The 20000-nt window shown below is 45.1% G+C and overlaps 1 protein-coding gene across 1 annotated transcript; it reads left to right on the plus strand.

Moving 5' to 3' along the window:
- The first annotated feature begins 3812 nt into the window (after positions 1-3812).
- On the plus strand, positions 3813-5428 carry LOC126540351 (NPC intracellular cholesterol transporter 1-like). The gene has a single exon (XM_050187149.2). The coding sequence runs from the start codon at positions 3894-3896 to the stop codon at positions 4671-4673; it is 780 nt and encodes a 259-aa protein (XP_050043106.1). The 5' UTR covers positions 3813-3893; the 3' UTR covers positions 4674-5428.
- Positions 5429-20000: the final 14572 nt, after the last annotated feature.

Consider the following 20000-nt stretch of genomic DNA (forward strand, 5'->3'; position numbering starts at 1 on the left):
AAAAGCGTATTTGAGAACTTTCGTAACTATTACATAGCATTCGAAACCCCCCCTGTACCATGCCTGTGCGCAAAGAGCACGTAGGCACATTGATCTAATGAATATTTTTCACGCAGTCGATGCAGGTGTTCTAAACAAAGTAAACAGGTGAGTTTAAAATCAAAAGTTGGGAGAGCGTACCAAGTGTTTGTTTTTTATACTGTACATGAAATTTTTAAAAATAGCTTGTGGCATATAGCACAATTCTAGTTCTTGAGCTAGATTACTGAAAGAGGCGGGCAGTACTTGCACAAGAAATCAAAAGACATAATCAACTTATTAATAAAAAATCCTAATTACCTAATAAATTAAATAATTTATGGTGCATATTGAAGTTTACTAATTGTAGGCAGTGAGTCAACAAGGCGTATCCGCTATGAACGAATTTTCAGATGACCCCAGTTTCAAGACATCCATTCCCAAGGCATGCGACAAAATGCAAGGGCGTTCTAGATACTTTTGGGCTTCAATGCATAAAATGACGTTGGGACAAAGAAGTAAGTGCACTACACTACAGCACTACATTTTTACCGCCAGTTTGATACCACGTATCTCGAAAGCTGTGCAAATCCTCAGAATTCGTTCCAAGTGAATGTGGCTTTGCAACCTCATAAGGCTACAATTCGTAAATCGCATCGTGTGAGGTAAAGTACTGAGCTAAAAATCAAATTAGCGAATTTTCGTTAATTAGTCGATCATACATCTCAATGTCTCACACAAGTAATGTGCGTCTCTTTGAGTATGTGCAACTCAAGGGCTACAATTATGCTATATGCGACAGAGGATACCTAAAAAATTAAGTATAGTCTAAAAAAAACACTCACGCCGTATATAACCTGCGCCATTCACAGGGAAGAATCACGTTTATAGCACTCAACTCAAACGAAGCGAAAAAGAACAATAAACACGCTTCTGAGTCTAGTGTGCAATGCATGAAACAAAACTTTCGAAAGAGCAAACTAAATAATGAGCAAACCTTTCGTGACCAACATAACTAGGAATATATAATAACAATAACCACCTGCTTCTCATCCACGAGCTGGAAACAGGCGCACTTTCATATAAAAGCGGCGGTCTTTCTTTTTATCTTCTTTCTTCTTTTAATAACATAATCCAGAGCCTATAACTCAAAAATATACACGGTGAAAATAAACTCTACATGCACAGTCTCGCATGCCACACGCGCAGGAGCTTGTCGCGGCCGAAAACGTGTTCCATGCTACATGCGAAGTTTCAATATGGGAGTCTATTCTAAAATTGTCGTCATTAAGAGGTATAGTGTTTCGCAAAGAAAAAATGGTTTGCGAGGCAACTACGGCGTCCATTGCAATATGACAGAGTTTCACTGGCTTCAAAAACTTCGCTTTCAAGTTGCCGTTCGTAACAGCCCGTCTCGAAGCGGCTAAAGAAAGCCGTTCCACAAACGCTGCCTTCACAACACAGTCACATCACCAAAGCGCAAAATTATCGATAGAAACCTGTTGGCCAGTCATGTGCAAGTGGTCGGTCTGCTGTCGAGCGCCTTCGACGAAAGGAGATTAAAGTGAACGTGAGTTTGATACGGACGTGTGCTGCACGTTTTGTTCGCTTTAACTCTGCTGCAGGTTTGTTATTAGCGGCGCTACGTCACTGCTTGCGTCATACGGAATAATACGAATATTAAAGCTCATGGGGCGCCGCGTGCTGGTGGATCATCCAAGCTCCGCTCTCGCGCCCCTAATACTTGGTAATGCTAAGAACGGAGTAATCGTCAAAATGTTATGGTATGGCATGATCGAATGAAATGATGTTGCTACTAAGCAAAAAGGCTTTGATAGCATAAAAGCAAGCACTCGTGCATGGCGAATAATATCCTTCAGATGGGAGCCTCTTGAATTATATCTTTTTTTTATTTTAATCACGGTTGATTTCAATGTATTTACGAATTTCTTATGTAACTGATAAGAAGAGGGCCCTCTGCTGTGGTGTACGTAAACACATGTATACCCCCGATTAAGCAATTAACTGAAGTCGATAGGGCTAACTCACTTCACTAGTTTATTTGGTCTGTAAACATTAATACCTCGAACACGTAATAACATATACTACTGATAAAACAGTAACTGAAGTAGATAGGGTTAGTTCAATTTCCTTTATTTTTTTCATGGGCAACAAATAATACCTCGGACTTTACTAAACTTTACCAAGTACTGGGTGATATAACAAGCGTTAAGCTGCCTTTCCTTAGTAAATAATTTTTGTTGGTAGTGTATTTGACAAAACTATGGGCTGTGACATTTCGCCAACGTATAGTATAGATGTGCCAAGACAGTGGACGGGGTTTAGACAAAATTTCTCCTTAAAGCACACCTTTCATCAAATATAGCGACGTCTACGCCATCAAACGCGTCCTTAAGTGGCACTCAATGTGCCGACATTGCCAAAACATATATATATATATATATATATATATGTATATATATATATATATATATATATATATATATATATATATATATATATATATATTATGAAGCAGGGCGTAGTTCAGGATTTCGGTTTAATTTTGATCGCCTGAAGTTCTTTAACGTGCACCTAAATTTAAGTACACGAAAATGTTGCATTATGCCCCCCGCCGAAATGCGGTCGCCGGGCTTCGAAACCACGACTTCGTGCTTAGCGGCGCAACGCCACTGCCAACAAGCTGTCGCCGCAGGTATCTTTTTCCCAAAGCACGAAATGAGGTTGTCGTCAGTACGCGCTCAGCAGTGCCATGCTTTGCATACGAAACAGTTCGAGCACGCTCGTCACCACCTGTATATTGAAAAATTGCTTTTCTTACGAAGCCTTCGCAGTGGCAGCGCAAATTTAAATTCCCGAAACCAGCGACGATTCGTTCCGCAATTCCCCTGACATCTTCTGTATCAGCTTTTATTACCTACCAGTGGTTCGGGGACAAAAGTAACATCAAATAATTATGCGATATCGTCCCTTATAGTCGTATGCTGAAAAAGACTAACAAGACAGCTAGCCATTTTGTTAGCCGTAAAGGTCTTCGCTGGCAAATCGGATAGAGCAACCTAGCTAGCTTCCTGATCGAGTCAGCTTCCTTGGCGGTAGAACACGCGCTTTCACGCAAGACTTTCCTCCGTTACGCTACGCAGTCTTCGTGGAAGGCAGGAAGGTGGTCCCGGCCCCTCCTCGGACGTGACTACTTTACCAACTCGTGGAACAACTGCTTCTATAGAGATCGGGACGACGCGGCCGTAGGCAGAATACCGGAATCTGGGAGGCGGCCGGTTGGTTTTAAACACACAGCTCACGCTGGTGGGAAGCAGCAATTGCTCATAAAAAGCTACAGAGACAAGACAATGACAAAGGCCCTCGCTCGCACGGAAGGGTGTGCGACTTCACGCGAAGCGGTGCTTTTTCGTGCTAAGACGGCGGCCGCGCGAGCCGCCGCTGGGTATGTGGGGCGCGTGTCTGGCAACTCTCCAGCAGGAGCAGCTATCCGCAGAACCAATCGGAGCTGGCCGAATTATGTCAATTACGCAAGGAGAGCGGCTATGGTGGAGGGGAGAAGCGAGATTCGTTCTCAACCTTGACTATAATCGCCAACCTCCTTCCCTTTTCTCGAGACTCGCTTATTTTTCTTCTCACTGCTCTCGAACTAACGTGGAAGTAGGAAACCGAGAGAGGGAGTCGCCCCCCTGGCCTCCTCGACCTTCGCCGATCGCGCTGGGAGAGTGTGCGACGGCAGCTCTCCTCCGTGATCAAAATACGGCGGAACCACGCGTCGAAGACACTCGTATATCTGGTCGAACCCGTCGCGAGCCGCAGACCAGTGCCGCTACGGGCAACGACAGAGCACAGCCATGGAGTCATTCAGGACTACGCTCGTTCTGGCAGCAGCGCTGCTGCTCGGCTACGTCGCCTGCGTCGACGCGGCCAAGTGCTCGATGCACGGCTTCTGCGACGACAAGAACAAGGTCCCGTGCATCTACAACGGCGTGCCCAAGCCGGTCACGGACGAGGCGGTGCGAGCCATCATGAAGGAGACTTGCGGCGACTACTTCCAGATCCACGGCGACTCGCTCTGCTGCGACGGCGCGCAGATCAAGGAGCTCGCGAAGCAGGTGAAGGCTCTCGAAGGCCTGGGCCTGCGACGCTGCGAGGCCTGCTACGCCAACTTCCAGAAGCTCCTGTGCAACATGGCCTGCTCGCCGCACCAGGGAGACTTCCTGCAGGTCGTGCACTACGACGAAGAGCCGCACGAGTTGGCGGAACACGTGAACTTCTACGTAGACTACGTGACCATGCGCGCCCTCTACGCGTCTTGCATTAACCCGAGGAAGTTCATTCGGTTCGCACCGCTGTCCTTCGCGCTCTGCGGCCAGGACTACCAGAACTGCACCATGAACCTGTGGTACGGCGCCCTGGGCAAGAGGCGAGTGGGACTGACCTCCGTGGACGTAACGTACGAGCCTGTCACTAAGGAGGCGGTCTTCACCGGGCTGCGGGAGTACAGGCCCTTCAAGGACTCCATGTACGGCTGCAACGAGACCGTCTCCGGCAAGGCGTGCGCCTGCGAGGACTGCGAAGCGGTCTGCGAGAACGCCGACGATGCCGTGAAGCCCGTGCCGCTGAGCACGTGAGGACTCGAGGGTGCCGAGGCTACCAGGCAGAAGATACTGATCTTGTCTGCCGCACTTTTCGTTGTGCTGTTTCATGCCGAGGCATACGTGGTGTTGAGTGAAGCCGTCTTTGCGTCCCGGAGGTCTTATTGACTGTGCTCCCAACGGGAGCTTTCGAAACACACTGCTGTTTTATGTCATTTCTTCATACGTCCTATGCCTCTCATCGTCTGTAATATTTTTGTTGTTTTTGCTTCCTTTGCTGTAGATCCTCTTCTGTGGATTGATTTCTCTTCTGTCTTCAGACCACAGAAGATCCATGGTTCCTTGAAATGTAGTCCATGTTTGCTTCACTGCGCCTAAGCAAAGAAAATGCTGATGCAATAAACACTGAACCTCGAAGTATTTAAATGAGTGCGTAATACAGATTATATGAAGGGCAATTCAACGTAACCACCAGAATGAAGCTTATATTCTTTTGATAATTAGCATTTCACGTCCTTTTTTGAAATGAAATATTTACACATCTACTGAAATATGTAACGCAAATCGCACCCCAATTTGCAAAAATAGGTGCCGTTGTTAAATCGTGTCTGATTTTTGATGCTTTCTGAAGTGTTCTCGAAGTTCAAAAGTGTTGTTTACCTATTTATCTATATAAAAACACGTCTTTGATGAAAGAAGAAATAAAGCAACGCCCTTACCGCTGTCCACAATTGTACAATGCACACATCTTGTACCATAAACTTTGCGAGAAATAAAACATGGCACATCTATCTTGCCTGAGCTCATTCCGCGCAACACACATTGCGTCTGCTGCCCGCCTGCTCCAGAAAGATAGACGGCAAAGATCCTGCTTTGCAGGTCGCTGGGTCCACAGCGCCGTGTAGTGAATTATATGCCTTTCACGCACCTACTTCCTTGATCAGCTTTCCATCTTATGCTCTTTCGTTTTCACAGACAACGCTCATTTTCGTTATTCTATATACATTCACGCCTCGATTTCACATTGCTGGTTTATTTTTTCTATTAAGCCGTGAACGCACGAAGTGCTGATGAGCGCGAAAAAACTTTTTGACACTGTAAATTACCATAGAAAAGAGCAGGTTGTCAAGCGTTCTTGCGGACTGCTAAAATAAATTACTTAATAAATAGGTATTAGGTGCGCAGTTGGCGTCAAAAGTTTACGGATGGTTACAAGGAAGGTTACATAAGTTCGATGGGGCGAAACGCAGAAACACCCGTGTTCCGTGCATGGGCTGCACGCTAACAGATATAATATTTTGCATTTATAAATACTGTGAGCTTATGTGCTCAGAATGTTGGTGCTGCGTTATGCCAGACCGCCAGCAGGGGGAAATACTTTCTTGAGCACGCACTATGTATCACAAACAAACCGTAATGGCAACAAGTAGTTAAAGCACGGGCGCGCTGGTGAGAGAAATTTTAATGATAGGTCAGGGGCTTAGCCGAGCATAAGGTATGGCAAGCTACAACAGCTTCACTTTATAACAAGAGACCAAAGGACGTGAGGAGTGGGAGAAAAAAAGTTTATTTTCGTCAGATGTTAGTGTCTTTTGAATAACTGGGTTCTTTCTTCTGCCGGGCGGCTTGAGGTAACCGTGAGCCGACAAAAGAAAATAGGTCACATGCATTCGCGTAAAATCTCCGAAAGGGGCAGCAGTGAGCACCACGAAATCAACAAAGTGGGAAGCGGAACTTTAATCGAACGTCAATAAACAAAATGCTGTCCATACCTAACATATTTAGCTGCCCTAACGAGATGGAATGGCCAGGCACAATTCGGTTTAGAGTTCAGTTTATTTAGATAGACAAAAGCACGATGATAAGAGTCACCACAAATTACGAAGCCGCTTGTAAAGGCGCACAGCAAACAAACTATATTTAAAGCTCGCACGGCAAGCAAACCGAAAACACACACAAGAGAGTTGACGTTCATGCGAGTGTACAAGGTACACGAAGATCGTTCGCCACTGTAGTGGGTACAGTCAGGGCGATGGGGCGCGCGAAGAGCAGACTGAAGCACCCACTGGGGATAGAGCCCGGCAGAGCGTCGATCCTTTTGTACGTCGGCGGCGGCCGGATGCCCCGTCGACGTCCAGCGGCTGGAGCTTGGCTGAAGTTTTGGATGCGCCGGTCATACCTGGGTTTCACGGCCTTGCCGCGTTCTCCATTCGCAGGCTTCGGGAGGGACCAGAGGCGCCCGAGTCCAGGTGAAAGTCTGTTACGACCACAGGCTGAGAACTCGAGTGGCTGCTATACCCCTGCGTGCCGGATACCGTTTTTCATCTCCCGCCGCGTCTTCTACGATCTTCCGGCTTGCTTTGCTTTGCTTTGCTTTGCTTTGCTTTGCTTTGCTTTGCTTTGCTTTGCTTTGCTTTGCTTCGCTTCGCTTCGCTTTGCTTTGCTTTGCTTTGCTTTGCTTGCTTGCTATATAATGACGCGCACCCACTACGGGGGATTGGCCAACAAACTGGCGGTTAAACAGGTGGCCTCTCCCCGACCATTTCTCGTTTCTTTTGCAGTGAAGCTGTTAGCCAAGAGTCGGTCGGGATTTTTCGGGACTCGCTCACCCAAAATCCGGCAGCTGGAAAAGAGATTTGTGTCTGAGTTTTCGTGTAACGGAATAGTGTTTTCTCGTATATTCGAATTACAATCCGATGCTATCATTGCTGCAGGTTGTGTGTAATTCGTACTTTACGAATTGTGGGACGCATTTTACTATGTGAAATTCAATTAGTTCAATAACGCGCCTGCACCAGGCGCAGGGCCTACAAGAATGAGGATGGACCTCTAACGACTATGGAAAGGGCCTTTGTCTTTCGCTTTCCGCGTAACAGAATTACGTTTTCTCGTGTATTCGTACTAAAATCCGAAGCCATCACGTCTGCAGCTGGCGTGCGTATAAGTCGTATTGTACGCATGTTCTGACGCAGTTCACTTTTAAACATTAATCTAGTTCAATGAGGCCTAGAAGAATGAGGGTGCATGTTGCACTTCGGCACACGCGCGTGCGCTCGTGACGTACGTTCCTTGTGGTGGTGGTGGTGGTGGTGCTTGAGTAACGTCGTGTCTAGCGTCCGCACCAGGCTGCACATCCACTTTCCCAGGGTGGAATTGAGGCGGATTCTATTTTTATATTACACTCCCCGTAGACGTTGCAGCTGATCGGTGCCGATTCACGTGTAGCATCGTACCGCACCTTAGCGCCTATGTCCTCGACAAATTTTTGTTTTTGCACATTCGCCGCCATTCTGAGTCGTCGTCGTCGTAGCATCGGTTCGCACGGCACCTGCACACATCATGATAGCGGTGTAGTGCACGAACATAAATAAAGCACGCGCCGTGGTTGCTCAGTGTCTACGGTGTTAGGCTGCTGAGCACGAGGTCGCGGGATCGAATCCCGGTCATGGCGGCCGCATTTCGATGGGGGCGAAATGCGAAAACACCCATGTACTTAGATTTAGGTGCACATTAAAAAACCCCAGGTGGTCGAAATTTGCGGATTCCTCCACTATGGCGTGCCTCATAATCAGAAAGTGGTTTTGGCGCGTAAAACCCCATAATTTAATTTAATAAATAAAGGGTGTGATTAGCGTCGTTACCTTTGTGGTGTATAAACATAAAAAAAGATTGTGTGATGTTGCACGCTGCAAAGGAATGAAAGTGAACGCAGCTGTATGCATCGCCTTTCCTTGTGTAGCAATTAATGAAGCGCTTCACAAAGGTTCCCATGTGCGCTTCGGATTTGCGTCATTTTTTTCAAACAACCATTACTCATGATGAGCGCATTAAAATCTGACATGTTCATATGTGCCGAGCAGCTGGCCTCCCGAACATTTAATTAATCTAATTAATGCGGGGCATGTGTCGTTCGCCACTACGGCGACTTGAAAAGGAGAAGATCCCTCCTCATTTCCAGGCAAGCTCTAGTGCACCAAAAATAAGTTTTACGCACTGGTACCGCGAAAGGAGCTGCGTGTATGTGGTTGTGGTGGTAAACTTTGTTGAAAAGGGGGAAGGGGACAGGGGGAGGTGGCTGAGAAATCTGGCTCAAGTAAGGCCAGCTTCACTTGCGTTTATGACCGTAATAGAGTATTTTTGACGCACTGAGGGTAATGCGTTTTTTAGCCTGACTTCTTTTTCCTTCATACTCACATACCTTCGGTGATGTTCCTAGGAAAAAACACTTGCATATTCCTGGTGCGTTTTAAGGTGCAATTTTTCTTTTTATATACCAGTGTCATACGATGCAGGAATTCCGCCTAGAAAGCACGCCCGTTACTTATGTTGACGTGGTAGGAGAGAAAAAAAGAGACCTCGTCCGCATACCAACAAGAAAGTTTGGCTTGACGGCTAAGATCATAAAACAGCATTCCGAAGTCTGGCTGACGCCTTGAACATTGCGAGCAGATAAGTACAGCATCACACGTGGAGCACAGAGGTCTCGAGAATTTCACAGCTCCGCCTAGAATGCGGTAAATCCCCAATCTGTAATGCTCCTTGGTAGAGCATTGCACGCGTCATACGGAGATTAAGTATTCGTCTTCCACCTTCGGGAACTTTTCTTTTCTTGCTCTAACTTTGTTCGCTCTATTTCTACATTAGAGACAAAAAAAAAAAAACACTGAGAATGGCGACAAGAATTGACAGTCACTTAAGTATCCTTACGTGATCTGAATGCGAAAGCATTCAAAGAAAGCATTCAAATCTACCATAACCACCGTAATTCCCTTTAATCCACCTTAATCCACTTTAATTCAACTTCCTTGACTTCGCCTCAATTCGCCTTACTCAACCTTAAGTCGCTTTACTGTACCTTAAGTCGCCTTACTCTAGCTTCACAACTTACCTTAATCCTCTTAATCCACCATGCTCAAATTTCTACCACCTTAATCCACTTCGGTTCACCTCCATTCACTTTACTCCACCTGAAGTAACCTTACTCTAGCTTGTCCTAACTTTAATTCACTTCACTGTAATTTCCCTTAGTTCACTTGTGTTCACATTAATTACCTATAATTACTACTAATTAACGATGTTATACCATGTACTATCTTCGGTATTACTACTAAGGTCATACAAGACGCTGATGGTCACCTCCTCCCCGTTGGCTGCGCCGCCATGCACCCAACGACCCACGCGCTAGCGCACACTTTTACTCAGCCAGAAGACTTCGCGATGACGTGTGCAATGACGCTCGCTCTAGGCGCACCTCTAGTCAACCGGAGCAGTGCAGCCGCCGTCGCGTCGTGGAAGTGTGCTTGTCTCGCTCCCCGAAGGCCCTGGTTCGATTCCCAACCACACCGACATTTACCAATTTTTTTCTTTTCAAAGGCATTAATTTACTTTGTGTACAGGAACCTCTGAGAAATGTGACGCCAATTTGAGCGGTTTTCGGCCTGTTTTTACTCCTTGTGCCGTCGGCCATTTTTGGCAGCACCGCTTGATCATGCCGGATTTTCTGCCTCGTGGGACATATAATGCTTGTGCATTGAAACTTTGTCATACCACAGCTTCACGGGGTCCATGCCTCACAAGTAAGCTTTAATAGGCAGTGAATAAAGTTTCCACTTGCACAAATGAAACATCATGAGTTTAACTGCAAAGAGCGGCATTCGTGACGATCGTACGTGTCACCAACTAAAAGATAGATTCATACAAAAGGCAATGATTACAATGGCTATCTTGCTATCGCACGAAAAAAACATATACTAAAAAAGTGTCACAGTCGTCGCGAACTTATCTCTGAAGGAAAAAGATACTTTTCTAGAAAAGTCAATATTGGTAGCAACTATATTGCGATTGCACAAGTAAACATCTCACACAGAACAATAAAAATAGCTAAACTGTATCTTTCTAACCAACACTACAAATTGAAATTCGTGTTGTCTAATATAATATTGTTTAATACAACGTATATATAGAAACAGAAATATATCCAGAAGTTGGCTAATTTGATCTTCAACGCTGTTTTATCTTAGATTTTTCAGCATAAAAAAGAAGCCAATCACATGACCTTTCCGCAAAAGCTCTAGTTGCTTTATGAACACCTCTTAGGTTACAAGGTAATAAGATTCCTTGCTTTGTGAGTCTCCAGTTTATCATATATAGGCCTGTGAAATGTTATTTTTTTAATTTATGCTAAAAGACTCACTTAATTTTCTTGTTGAAATACTTTTCTTTCTTTCCTCGGCTTCATTTGGTTCTACCTAACAATAGCTCCAGCCCCTTGGTTCCCTGATTCTCCTCGTTCATTTTTTGGGTTTACCCCGTCTTTGGATACCCCAGATTAACTTATTCGCTTTGTCTTACAGCGCCATAACTCCCTGAATACATACAAAAAATCTAAGCTCACACGTAAAAACACCCTGCTCATACAGGAGGATACGAAGAATGGGAAATAACCCGTATGAGGATTAAGTGTGCGAAATAAAGCCTAATCTTCATCTTTCCCACTATATTGAACAAATATGATTGAAAAACTACATTTTCAGTTAATTATCTGATGTTTTAAGTTGTAGTTCATTAATAAAATCAAGTGTCATTAGCAGTGGTGGAACAAGGAACGTCGTTTGAGTCAACGTCCTTGTCAGGGCCTTATGTCGAAACATTGGCTTCGAGCAGCGTTTCGACATGGGTTCACGTGGTGGTCACTTCAACGTTTCGACCACCGGATTTTAACTTCAAACGTCCATCTTCCTGTGAAATATGTCTTGCTCGAATCAATAAAATCTAGTAGTTTTTCTTCTTTTCGCTCGCATCGTGCTGCTCTTTTAATCTCCTACATTATCTTTTTTCGTGCATTTTATTTTGAAACCTTGCTTATTCCGCTACTCCTGCTGATTTTCTTCATCTGCTGATGGTTTATAATCATGTTAACAAAGCATGCCCTGCATTTAGGCGGCCTAGAACTTCTTAGGCCTCGAACCCCTTAAGTCTAATCTTTTGTAGCTTTTCGTCAGGGATACATTTCCTGAGTGTGATTTGAATGCAAAAACTTATTCACATGCCCACTGACAGTGAAATTTAAGTAGGGACTACGTTTTGTAATGCACACGTGTTCTGTTTTTTAGCAGTGAGACAGAACGACCTCAGAAACGTCAGCTTCATCCAGTACTGCAGTTTCAAATCACTTATAACCATTTCCATAGAAATCTCCGTATGTGATCAACTGCCGGTTCATTCTTGCGCCTTTATCAGACAGTGTTTTGTCTGTATGCTATAGCACTGAAAAAATAGGCACTTCGATAAACACGGCTCTGCAAGCGAACTGCTTGTGTTCAAAGATTTTGGTGTGAGGGCTGAACCGCAATGCTGTCGACCAAGCGGCTGGATCCGCAGGGGAGGGGCTGTGACTTTATCGGGCACGGAGTAACCTCCATGAAGAGGAAGTGCGCTTGTGCTCGACGAAGTGTGCTGGTCGGTATTGTTATCTCGACTTGTCGGCGTGGCGAGTAATACCGTTGCCGTTATCAGTGCAATGGCATTGCAACGCCTTGTGTGGGCGGTCTCACTCCCTATGTAGAGAAGAACAACTGACTCACAAACAGGAAAAGAGAGAAAGAACGAAATAAAGGGAAATCGTACAGCTTCGCCCTGTCGTCTTTACAAGTAATAAAAGCAGCATTTTCTTTTTTTTTTTGATGTCCGCAACAGCATAATATAACACCGTCGACGATAACTGTCAGGGTAAACGAATGGCATAACGCTTGAATAAAGCTAATCGCCTTATTAAAGGAACAGTGCGTTTGACGACAGGCACTTGTTGCAGTGAAGATATTTCGGAGCGTTTGTTGTTTCATTGCGTGATTTCGCAGAGAACAGAGCCCTTAACCAGCAACAGCCGCCGTGGTTGCTTATTGGCTATGGTGTTGGGCTGCTAAGCACGAGGTCGCGGGACCGAATCCCGGCCACGGCGGCCGCATCTCGATGGAGGCGAAATGCGAAAACACCCGTGTACTAAGATTTAGGTGCACGTTAAAGAACCCCAGGTGGTCCAAATTTCCGGAGTCCTCCACTACGGCGTGCCTCATAATCAGAAAGTTGTTTTGGCACATAAATCCCATAATTTTTTTTAACCAGCAAATCTCTAGCACGTGCGCGTGTCAAATAGCTACGATAGGCGGCTCTCGGCAATGAACGTGTCTATATTTACTGTATATGGCCCATACACAGTTACCCTAAATGTGTCTAGGCTCCCTAAACGCGCCCTACAACGCGGGCACGCGAACGCTCTTTACGTTGGCCCTTTTGTTCCAACCTCGGATCAACAGCCACCCGCCACCTACATAACCAGCCACGGAAACGGGTGAAGGAGCCAAGGAAAGCTATTCGCTTTTATTGCGATGCCAATTATATGGACACTCCAGGCGCATTTCTGCTGTCGGCGTTGCCGTGAGGTTCAGTATAAATTCCGAGGGCGATAAAATCGTCGCCGAGCGCCGTATGCTGTATATGTGAGGGAAAGCGCGCGAGGGTGAGCCGGCAATCGCGGCTAAATCTCACGCATGCAACGGCGAAAAGCGGGGAGGAAGCGCGCCGCCTTCCGTCGCGCGCGAGACGCCAGGGGAAGGGGGGGGGGGGGGAGGGCGCGTTCAACTGCGGCCGGCCCGGGCGGCCGGGCCGTTGTATATGGAAAGGTATTGGCGACGGGTACAAAGTCCGCGCTGCGCTCTGTTATCGCGGCGTAGTTCGCGCGGATGCGAGAGGCTGCACGAAGGTCAATTCAGTCGCTGCTGATGCTGCGTTTGCTCGCTGCAGCGTTTTGGCAGCGAGTTTCCGCGGTCATCGAGTGAGATATGTTCATGTTGGCTTGTGCGCGCGTGACACCATGATTGTTAATTCAGTTAGGATGCCTATGTCTACAAGTTTATACGGCTGATAAAGCTGCCATGCTTATTTCGTATAGCTGTCCGCTAATTTGCTATCGCAACGGATGCTTCGCCTTTCGGGCGAAACTGAGACTTTCTAAAGAAATAAAAAATCACGGGTCCAGGTGGCGCATGCTTTCAGAAAGCTGTCGGCTGCTTGATTGAATGTCAGAGCATGGTTTCTGTTAATTTCAAGAAGCAAACGATATTGACGCGTAATAAGACGACATAAAAATAAGTACTTTACCGCAAACAAGTGTATCAGTAAACAGAATTTTTCCTGACCCTAAAACAAGCGACTCACCGGCGTTTGGCGAAATGTCAAATGTTGCTGCTTATGCGGTTTCCGAAACCGGTACAGGACGTCCTGACTTTGTGCCCTCACGGCGGCAGCAAGCACGCGACGCTACATCGGATTCCCCTGCGTGATACGAACTAGAGAACGCGTCACTTAAACTTCTCGAGGCTAATCAGTAATTTGGTGCTCGTTAAACCTGTATTTCCCAACGTATCATACTATATGCATTGTCCAAGTATGATACCTCGAAATACTGATTTAAGCCCAACATTGCCATATCTTATAGTAGCGTTTTTGATACGCTCCAGTGGGTTCTCAGTTGGGGATAGCAAGGTGCGTATATAGTACTTGCGCAATACCGAGTAACTCCAGCATTCTTCCTCTCCATTAGAATTACTTACTTCTATACAAGGACAGTTTCGTCATCTGAAAGGGACGAAAGCAAACGGTTCGTAAAAGACAAATAAGGAAAAGCGGTTGCATTAACAACCACTGTTTCTTTTTCTTTTTCGAGGAGTAGATGTTCTACATTTCCGATATCGTGCAAGCGTCCTTGCGCACAGAATCCCAAGCGCGTCGACCAAGATGTGACGTTTGCGTCGCACTTGCCGTCGAAACAAAATCTCGTATGACCCGTTTATTACACAAAAACTACCCGTGGATATGTTCCTGACGAACCATTTTTTGGGGCAGGAAATGCGGAGGGAGAGGGAAGGGAGAGGGGGAGAAGGCTTGACATTTGTTCCCGGCACTGTCTCGTTGTCGAAAGGTGGGCACCTAGGGTAGAATTCACAAAGGTTTTAGTTCGGAAGTGTTGTTTGTTATTGACCGGTCCAGCATTAGGACTTGCTGGAATTCTCCCTGACGAACACTTCCAGCGCAGGTGCATGCCGCAAATACAGCCGCCGTTGAGTCGTAGTGGCTTTGGTGTTGCGCTGCCAGACCCGGAGTCGCAGAATCAGATCCCGGCCGCGGTGGCCGCATTTCGATGAGGGCGAAATGAAAAAAACGCTATTGTACCGTGCATTGGGTGTACTGTAAAGAAAGCCAAGTGGTCAAAATTAATCCGGAGTCTCCCACTACGGCGTGCCTCATAATCAGATCTCTGTTTGGCACGTAACCCCCCCCCCTCCTTTTTTTTATACGGGCCCTGGGAGCCATCAGCTTGACGACGTGGCCTCCCTCGCAACTGTACGGACCGAGCCCAACGCCATTTACCCTCCGTATAGTTTCAATTTCAGTTATAGTTTATTCAGGCATACACTGCCTGGGTTTAAAGGGCTAAAGGAAGATAAACTCTGCCTGACTAGGTTCGCCCACCTACACATTTGCTCAGAAGCAGTGAAATATAATAAACATAATAAATACAATTTTCGCAGACGGTTCTCAATAACGCTATTCTAAATCGCTCGTGTGGGAAATCATAGGGAGCATTAGTAGGGTAGCAATTAACTATATTTAACTGCGCACGTCATTACCAATTTCCTTGCTAATATATAAGGCGAGTTTAAGGCTGTAGAGTTGGTTAAAGGGGAGTAATTTAAGCCTGTTATAAAATCGCCCAGTATATTAAATTGGTTGCAGATTTTCTACGCAGCGAACACCTCTTTTACGTAGCCTTTCAAGGTTCGTTCTTAGAGTCGTACCCCAAATTAAGAAACAGTAATGGAGATGAGAATGAACTCGTGAGTAGTATAATTGGAGCTTCAGCCAGTTTGGTACCAGAGACCTAAGTTTATATAAGACAGAAATTGACATATACATACTGGCATGTACTTTGTTGATTTGCTGTGTCCAACTGAAGTTTTCATGAAAAAGCACACGGAAAAATTTAAACAAATGGACACACTCGAGGTCATTATTTTTAAATCTAACAGAAGTGGCGTAATCGTCGCGCTTATTTCTGCTCTTGAAATAAATATATTTAAATTTGCTAACATTTAGTTGTAGATAGAGCCAACCTAGTATGAAAGAGAAATCAACGACTCGTTCGCTGCTTTTTCTAAATCTATTAAACGGCAGCCAGAGAAAAACAAGCTGGTATCATCCGCATACAAAACTATAGAGGAAGTTAGTGGTACGGGCATGATATCATTTATGTAAATAATGAAAAAAGGTGGACCCAGTATAGAACCTTGTGGTACACCAAATTTCAATGGCTCGAACTGAGATTTACACCCCTGAAAAGACGTACACTGCAGTCCGTCTGTTAATTAACGGCGTATTAACTTTAGAGCTACCCCTCGAATGCCATAGTGTGGTAATTTTCGAAACAATATATCATGTTCACCCGAGTCGAATGCTTTTCGAAAATCTAAAAAAAAAAAATCCTACAGTGAACTCTTTGTTGTCAATATTCTTAGTTATTTCTTTCTTCGATAATAAGTAAAGCTGTTTCTGTAGATGGTATTTCGCGAAAGCCGAATTGCTCCTCGACAAGCAAATCATGTTCATCAAGCAAGACAGTCTTGTTTTTATTATGTACTCTAATGCCTTTGAAGATAAGGGTAACACCGATATGGGTCAATAATCGTTGAGATCATTGATAGGACCACTATTATACAAGGCTTCATATTAACTGGGAAATTGCCTGTTTATAATTCACTGTTACAAATATGTTCCAAAAGTGCTGATAAAAGATGAGCAACAAAAATAATCGGAGTAACTTTAATGTCATCAATTTGGGCAGCCGTATATTTATTTAGCTTCTTAAGAAAAGTGATTAACTCTAATTCTCTGCAAGGAGACAGAAATATATAATTCATACTGAAAATGGATATATATTTCTCTGCATCTAATCGAGTGCTGGAAGACGAATGTGCGCTAGAAGATAAAAAATAAGAATTTAATTTATCCGCCGACACCTTCAGTAACTTGTGTAGTAGGGATACTATTCTAATGTTGACCAATAAGCAATCGTGTTAAGTCCCAAATTTTTATTGGGGATCATAAGAAACAACAATAAACATATTCTTGTAGCATTCAGATTGAGCTTTCGTGAGATGAGAGTTTAACTTGTTTCGAATTTTCTTACATTCGTTTAGAAGAGGTATAACTTTTAGGTTGTTAAACTGACGGTACATGATATCGCAGGCTTCCATTCTCTGAAATAACTATTTTGTTACCCTCGGCTTTCTACACGTTTTATGTGTTTTTGTTGCATAACGCAAAGGAAAAGGCTCTTCATAGCAGCCCTCCACTCTTTGTAGAAATATATCGTATGTAATGCTTGGGTCTTCTTCCTTATAAACATCCGACCAGTCAACACGCTCGATCATCGACAAAAAAACAAATACGTAAATTTGATTAAAACCACGGCAAGGAACTGGAGTAATACAAGCGGGGTGTGCTTTATTTTTTGGGACAGAAAAGATACAAATTATAGGCAAGTGGTCACTCAAACGGACAGCAAGAATGCCAGGAATAACATCACTTTCTTCATGACTGATTATACAATCATTCAAAGTTTCACTTAATCCTGCTATCCTTGTTGGCGAAAGATTTGTGCAAAAGAATGACTCTATTGGGTCTAAAAATTGACCAGATTCTGGAGCATCTGTTAGTAAGTCAAAGTTTACATCACCAACCGGAACAATAGGGAGCATTGCAAGGGACACACATTCAAAAACGCACGTAATATATTCAAAGAATGCGTCAGTTTCACCAGAAGGCGGGGGATAAATTGAGGTGATAACTGTTCCAGCACTCTTTTCACGATGACTGATTCATAATGCACGGTAATGCCAGAAAATTCAGACATCATAAGCAATGTACAATGAAGTTCCTCCCCCTCTACCACCCGATCTGTAAACACCCTCAGACCTACAGCCGGAAAAGTGTACTACATCCTGAACGTTCTGAAACCAAGTTTCCGTAAATGCCATAAAGTTAAATTCGTAATCAAGTGACTTAAGTGAGACAGAGTCAGCATGACCTTGCCGATGGCCATTTTTCTAGGACGCAACGCAGGACATGAGAATGCAGCTAAGCTACGCAGTTTTTGTGAGGCGCGTTTCTGGCATTTCAAGATGCGTGACCAGCTTATTGAAGTTACTTTTGAGGAAACAAATGCCTCGGCATGTCAGCTTACGAAGGAGTTTTCCGCAACCACTGCAGACTCTGTACGAGTAAAGACTGGCACTCAAAAAGCACCTGCGACCAAGATGGCTATTAAACTCATTAGAACCCACCTTAGATCAGCTGTTAGTCAGGTCTAAGCTCTGGCTTTTACCGCTATGAGTAGTTCATCATTACTCGATAGCGTTTTTGCTAAAAACAAGCACACCATAGTGTGGGGTCATTTTTCTAAGTACTCCTTGTTTCTAGGTGCAGCTGCCATTGAATATGATCATCAGGAGCAATCAGTTAAGTTTGACTTTTCTACATACATAGCAATTGCTCAGTCTATTAAATACAAAGAAGGGGGGAGGGAAGCCGAAGTAGTGCTAGGCTAAAGCAATGACTACCACGCAGTGGAACCAGGAGAGAATTGTGGAAAATATTTCTTTCCTCATCAACCTGCTTTTGATGTCGGTTATGCTCAACGCTGTTCGCAAATTTAAGCAAGGAAGCGGTCTCTAGCAGCCATCGATTTAAATGTACTTAAGTCTAGGCGCAAGCACACCTCTTCCGGTAAAGGAACAGTTTCCTATCCTATAGGTCCGAACTCAGCACATCCTCGTCAATCACGTCCAAAGGGCTATTGAACAGTGTTCGAAAATTTATTTAAAGTTTCTGTATCGGTAATCCCTCCAAAGGAAATCTTCAGTGGGCTTGAAGCATCATAGTCATGAGGGGAAGGTCACAAACGTTTCTTACCGCTATCGTTCCGCCTTTCCGGTAAAACCTATGACCCCCTAAAACGCAATCTTTCTTTTTTTTTTCGCACGCTCGGCGCAGATTTTTCCGTGCGCCAGCAAGAAAACCTTCCCGTCACTTCAGGCGCACGGCAGTCTATAGCTGACAGACGTAAAGACAAGTATTTTTATCCAGACAGCACGCGCGAAACGTTAAACGAAGCGAGTCACGCAAGGCTGTGCCAAGCGTGTTAAGCACTCATAGTTTTTCTTATACAACAAGGTCCCTGCGAAGATGCGTAATTATTGCACTTGTAACAAGATATTTTATTGAGTACGATCCATTTGCCAGTCAGAAGGCAGTTTGAAGCCAGAAGGACGAAGCTGAGGCAAACGCCCAAGCGCTGCTCCTCATTTCCGTGTTGGCGGAACAATGAAGTTCCTCCCCCTCTACGACCTGATCCATAAACACCCTCAGACCTACAGCCGGAAAACTGTACATCTTGAACATTCCGAAAACAAGTTTCCGCGGACACTAGCGCCTCTAGTCATTTTCGTAGGAAATTCGGTGCCCTCTTCAGCAGCGTTTAATACGGCGTGTACGTGCAAGAAACGGTAGTGCAACCGGCACGTGGATGGCGCTGAAAATGACAGGGCCTGACACACAACACACGCGCTGTTATGCAACAGCTCGAGAATGCAGAGACCCCCGTAATTGGGCGTCTGTGCCTACAGCTATACGCGTCGACCGCGATGACCTCGTTAAGCAGCGTGTGCCATAGCTTAGCTCAAAAAGTGGTCTTCGAAAGTGTGGCCGATCTCGAACGCCGATAGGTACTACGCGTATGCTATGTACCGGGGGCTTGTGTACTTGCAAAACACTAAGAGGTGACCTTGCGCATTTTGATATCTTTGTTGTTTATTTGCGAGAGCCCAGAGAAGCCGTACTATGGAGGCGCACCACGACCTGTTTGCGTTTGTATACGCTAATCCCGACTGATCTGACTAACATATTTATCGGACACTTACCACGTACACATGCGGGGTGTTTCGTCAGGAAGCTATTAGGCCCTTGCGCGCTAACGCAGCTAAAGAAACCGACGAACGAAATAGAATGATGACGGGCGTACCCCGGTGCTGCCATCGCCACAAACACCTTCAACAGTGAAGCTATGCGCTAGTGTAGTGCACTAGAATATGCGGTAGTGCGTCCAGGGAGGACTCACGGCTGCCTCACTTTATGTCGAAAGGCACAAGGTGACGCCACCACAGCAAGGACTGTCGCATTATGTACCGCTTTCGATGCGCTACGGTGCTTTGCAAACATAACGCTTAAGATTCTGCTCTTTGTGTGCTAACA

This window comes from Dermacentor andersoni, chromosome 2 (assembly GCF_023375885.2).
Source record: "Dermacentor andersoni chromosome 2, qqDerAnde1_hic_scaffold, whole genome shotgun sequence".
Classification (NCBI taxonomy): domain Eukaryota; kingdom Metazoa; phylum Arthropoda; class Arachnida; order Ixodida; family Ixodidae; genus Dermacentor; species Dermacentor andersoni.